Source organism: Capricornis sumatraensis, chromosome 3 (genome assembly GCF_032405125.1).
Source record: "Capricornis sumatraensis isolate serow.1 chromosome 3, serow.2, whole genome shotgun sequence".
In the NCBI taxonomy this organism is placed as follows: Eukaryota; Metazoa; Chordata; class Mammalia; order Artiodactyla; family Bovidae; genus Capricornis; species Capricornis sumatraensis.
The window spans coordinates 65,257,670-65,262,894 of NC_091071.1; the positions used below are offsets into that span (position 1 = coordinate 65,257,670).

General features: G+C 52.1%; 1 protein-coding gene across 1 annotated transcript; it reads right to left on the reverse strand.

Moving 5' to 3' along the window:
- Positions 1-796: 796 nt before the first annotated feature.
- On the reverse strand, positions 797-2,581 carry HOXD13 (homeobox D13). Its single transcript, XM_068969211.1, has 2 exons — positions 1,810-2,581; positions 797-1,047 (listed from the first exon to the last, which is right to left on the reverse strand). Exons 1-2 carry the CDS (start codon positions 2,579-2,581, stop codon positions 797-799), a joined length of 1,023 nt encoding a protein of 340 aa, XP_068825312.1.
- Between the last annotated feature and the right edge of the window lie 2,644 nt (positions 2,582-5,225).

Genomic DNA, 5,225 nt, shown 5'->3' on the forward strand with positions numbered 1-5,225 from the left:
ATGCATTTTACCATCCATGGGTCACTCTGTGAATTGCAGACATTTAAATATCTGTATCTAGAGAAATGAAGGCATCCATGAAGACACATTATTTCCAAATTAAAGATTATAAAAGCACAAATCTACAGGGCGTATTGTACATATACAACAGCAAACGGCCCAATGTCGGAAAGATTGTCTTCACTCCACTATTGATACAAACCCTATTTAATAAGGCAGCTGCTTTAAAAGCCATCACAGTACCTCCAGCCTCCTGTTTTCAGACTTTCCCAATGACCCTAGAATACTGCTTGCCCAGAGCTGTTTCCATTTGCCCCAGGGTGACTGCTGAGAGCTAATGATTCAATTACCCATCACAGGATATGAATGACTGCAAATCCAAATCCTTTTGCCCTAATGGATTATGAAGATAGTAAGTGCTGGGAACAGGCATAAAGAGCTATTTTAAAAAATAAAACCCTAAAATCAGAATGGCACTTCTGAAATTCATTTGGAGGGATTATTCAAAAATACTTCAAGTCCTTTATACTGGCCTGGAGGGAGAAACAGAACATTAAAAAGTCATAAAAAATAAACCTAGACAAGAGCAAAATCAATAATAAGAAAGAAACAGAAGTACAAAGGTTGGGCAGCAAAAGGTTTTAGAGCCAGATAAGGGGAAAAGAGAAAAACAATTCACAAAATTTGCCATCACTGGCAGGGGATTGGGGGAATTAAATACATATTCAAGTCTTTCCAAAAGTCTTTTGGAGGCAACTTTGTAAGCATTTAAACTCTGTGGCCAATCTGGCCCACATCAGGAGACAGTGTCTTTGAGCTTGGAGACGATTTTCTTGTCTTTCACTCTTCGGTTTTGAAACCAAATGGTCACTTGTCTCTCGGATAGATTCGTGGCAGCCGAGATTCGCCGCCGCTTGTCCTTGTTAATGAACTTGTTAACGGCATACTCGTTCTCCAGTTCTTTGAGCTGCAGTTTGGTGTAGGGCACCCTCTTCTTTCTCCCCCGACGGTAGACACACATGTCTGGCTGATTTAGAGCCACATCCCCTGGTATTTCAAAGAAAAAAAAAAAACAGCACGGGAAAAATTAGATGGGGATATGTGGAGCACAAAGCTGGGGACTGTGTGTAGACTTGGAGAGGGTATAGAGAATAAAGAAAGCCAGGCTGTTTATACTTTATTATTATTTATACAGACACATTATTTACACATTATTAAAGAAAGATTATTTACACTTCAAAGTGAAGGCCAATTTGATGGATCATCATGGTTTCTCACACCGGCATCTTAACAAGCCTGCGATTTTATGGGGTGGTTGTTGGGGGCTCTCCTAAGGACAGTTTCTGCAAATGCTGGTTGCAAACATATGAACATACATAGACTTAAGAAAAAGCCCAGGCTGTTTGTTCAGACTTTGATTTCTTGTGTTCCTTGGAGCTTGTGAGCTCTTGGAAGCTTTAGTGGCATTCTGGGGCATTCATGTCCCTGGAAAGTGGGGCTCAACTTCATGACACCTCTTTGGGGAGGAGAGGCCAAGGCCTAAGCAAAGGGCAGCAAAGACCTTCAACTTTTGGAGAAAAATAGGCCTATGCCCACACACAGGAAGAAAAGGGTTGTGAGAGAGGCAGTTTAAATCAAGGGATGAATTTACAGATTTCACACAAACTGTTCCACGGGGTTTAACCGCGGTTGGGGGAGTAGAACAGACACTCAACTCCCAGTAGGGGCGCAGACTCCCAGTCATTTCTTTTCCTTCTTTCTCTCTTCCTCTACCTCCCTCCCTGCATTTCTTCCCCGTGCCATCCTTACCTGGAAAGGATGACTTCCAAAAGTGAGAGCCCTGTGGCTGGTCCTTGGCGCAGTACACCTGGCTGTTCCACCCGTTGGCCAGTGTCCAAGACTGGTAGCCTTCCATGGAGATGTACGCCTCGTGCCGAGGCTCCCCGGAGCTGAAGGTAGACACCATGTCGATGTAGCCGGGCACATGCTGGTAGGGGCTTGTGTAGCCCTGGTAGAAAGACACCTCCTTGGCTCGCGCGGGCACCTCGTTGGCTGGTACGCTGCTGCTTGCCAGGCCCGACACGTCCATGTACTTCTCCACCGGGAAGCCTCCCAGCGAGGCGTGCGGCGACGACTTGAGAGCATTCTGCTGTAAGCCCACGCCGTGCGACATGCGGCAGCTATAGTAGCCGTTGCCGAAGTGGTAGCCGTAACCCAGGGCCGGGGCGCCCGGGGGCGCTGCAGCAGCTGCGCCGGGCGCCGGGCACTCTTTGGCGGAGGGCGCCTCCGGGCGCGCCGCGACCACAGCCGAAGATGACGACGACGAGGCGGAGCCCGCGCGCTCAGAGGTCCCCGGGTACGCGAAGCCTGAGGCCGCCGCCGCCGCCGCAGCCGCCGCCGCCGCCGCGGCCGCAGCGCGCCCAGAGTGTGTGCCGGCGAACACTGGCGCCGAGAGGAAGCCGCGACACTGGCCCGGCGCCGCTGCCGCCACAGAGGAGGAGGACGAGGAGGCCGGGGCCGCCCCGCCGGCCCCGCCGTCCGCCCGCAGCCCGTCCATGTCCCAGCTCGCAGCACGGCTCATGGCCCGGCCCGGCCCGGCCCCGGCCCCGTGCAGGACACCATGGCGCTGCGCGCCTCCTCCCTCCTCTCCTTTCTCTCCTGTTCTCTCTCTCCCGCCCTCTTCCTCTCGCCCTCTCTCCCTCTGCGAGCCTCCCGCCTCCCGCCCGCCCGCCCTCCAACAGGTTAGCTCATCGCGGGACGTTTATAAAAACGAAGTTCAGGTTGGGAGGGGGCCTGGGCCGGTCGGGGGGCCGCCTCCCTCCCCGAGGGCTCCCGCTCGGGGCCGTGCCATTGGCTGCGCGGGGCCACGTGGGGATGGGGGGCGCGGGAGAGTCTGGCTCCCGGCCCGGGCCCGTGGACCCACCCACCAGGGCCCCTACCCCTCCCCAGCTCTTGTGCAGCCCACCGCCCCTTTCCGCCCGCCCCCGGACCCAGGCGTTTGCGGCGCAGCCACCCCCACGAGCTGATTGCGCGACCGCCCATCCTGGGCCCTGTCTGCGACCGAGGCGGGCGCCGAGGCCTGCGCCTTGTCTCGGCCACGGCTGTTTTTGCCACCTCTTCTCGGCTCCCTGAGCTGCACGACTAAATGAAGGCAAAGGACAGAGATGGTCAGAATGATGTGAAAACAGACGGGTTTTGATCCTGTTGCTTAATGCCTGGGATTAGCTGACCTAGACCCGAAACCCGAGGGAGCTAATTTTCCCTACCTTGCGCGTTGTTACGGGGCGAAGGCTTTTAATACAAGTACTCCCAGGCGATCCTCCGAATTAAGACCAATTGAAGCACAACCCCCTCTCCCGCCCCAATTTGCACACACTGTCCACCCGGAAAATGCCCACGAAGCCGCCCTGTGGGTGGGGGGCAGACACTTACAAGTAAATCAAGCGGACGAAAGACCGGTCCTCGGAGCGGCGAACCCGAGAAAAGTCCGGAAGCCTGATCCACGCTACTCGCCTCTACAGTCAAGCCAGCCGGGAGTCTCCTGAGCTGGACTCCCGAGCCCTGGCGCAGCCTCCCCGGGTCCGCAGAAAGACCCTGTGGAGGGCGCCCGGAGAAAGCTACTCTGCCGCCCTCCTGGAAACTTCTGCGCCTCGCCCTGCAGCCGAACTGCCTCATGCATTTTGCAGCCACCACCCACCCCCGCCCGTTACTCACACCAATTAATTGAAAACTTCACTTTCCCAGGGACCTTTGTTTCGCTTTCTTTTCCTAGCTGCCAACTGCAGAGAACCGAGAGGGGCAGACTAAGAGTGTTTTTCCCAAGCAAACTTGGGGCTTGTAATGGGAAAAGCCCAAGCAACAGGGTCTGACTTCGAGGGGGTAGAGTGGGCCCCGGACAGCCCTGCCAGGGTGCGGGGATCACAACTCTGAAGCCTTTTCAACACTTCCTTCCATTACTCGGCCACAGAACCCCAACCCATCATCCACCATCTTAGCCATTGTCTGGTGTGAGTCTTGTGGCAAATTTAAGGATCCGCTTTAGAAGCAACGTTAGATCTAATGAGCCGAGGATATTGGGGTGTGTGGGAGAGCCCGCAGAATGAGCCCATTTTGTTCCATAGGATTAGCTCCCCAGGCCAGCCCATTTCCAAGAAAATCGCTTCCATGAGCCTGTGATTGGTGAGGCCAGCTTGTCACCTAGCCCTGCTGTTTCTGGACCAAGACAGGGCCTGGACGGGGCAAGCAAAAGAGCCAGGGAGGCCGTCTTGGGCCTGGTCAGACAGCGCAGGGTGGGCTGGTGGTGTTGGGAGTGTTGACACGCAAAACGCAGTAACCATAAAAGGCTCAAATAAAGGGGAAAGTTATGAGAGGGGCGCTGGAAAGGAAAAGCAGGAGACTTGACCTTTTTGAAGTCTTAGACATGTTCATGATCAATTCGAGACAGGAGGGGCCTAAGCCTCTGCAGAAAATTGTAAGGAATATAACTCTGCTGGTGAGAACAATTTTGGCTACTTGAGAGAAGGCAGAACTTAGCAAGAGAAGCTGGATTTTTGTTTGGTTGTTTCTTTAATACCAGCCAGAGCCAGGTAACAAGGTTGCTGACTTTTTGGAAGAGTTTGGCTAGGGTCTCTTTACCCAACAATATCATTACCACCCAGTCATGTAGGCTGCCCTGAAATGCTCTTAATTTTCCTTTGTATCCTTTTCTTTTTCTCAGAGAGAGAAAACACGTAGATACTTAAAAAATTTTTTTCTGTGACCTAAACAAATTCATCGAAATATTTCTAAAACATAACTGGAACCAACGAACTTTCAGCCTCTTAAACCTAAATATCACTGTGATTTTGAGTCCTGGAGTTTCTGTTCCATTTTTATCTGATAAATATGTATTAATGACTGATCATATGCTTAAAAATGAGGAAAATGAGATTAAGATGAGAAGGAAGGACTTGTCCAGTTTTTCTGATTTCAGACAGCCCCTCATTTTTGGCTTAATTGTCCACCCAGCAAAGTAAGTTGTTCAGGACTGGAAGCAAAATCTGAATTTATGCTCTGTGAAAGACACTTCTCAATGGTGGCCATGTCTCTAGTTTCCTTATGGAACTCTGGCAAGACATAGGGTTTCTCTACCCATCCTAGTGAGCGGATATTCAGAGACCAGGGAGGTTTTGAACAATAAGTCTAGCCTCTTGCTATTCTGCAGTTGTATTCCCTTCCAGTATAGC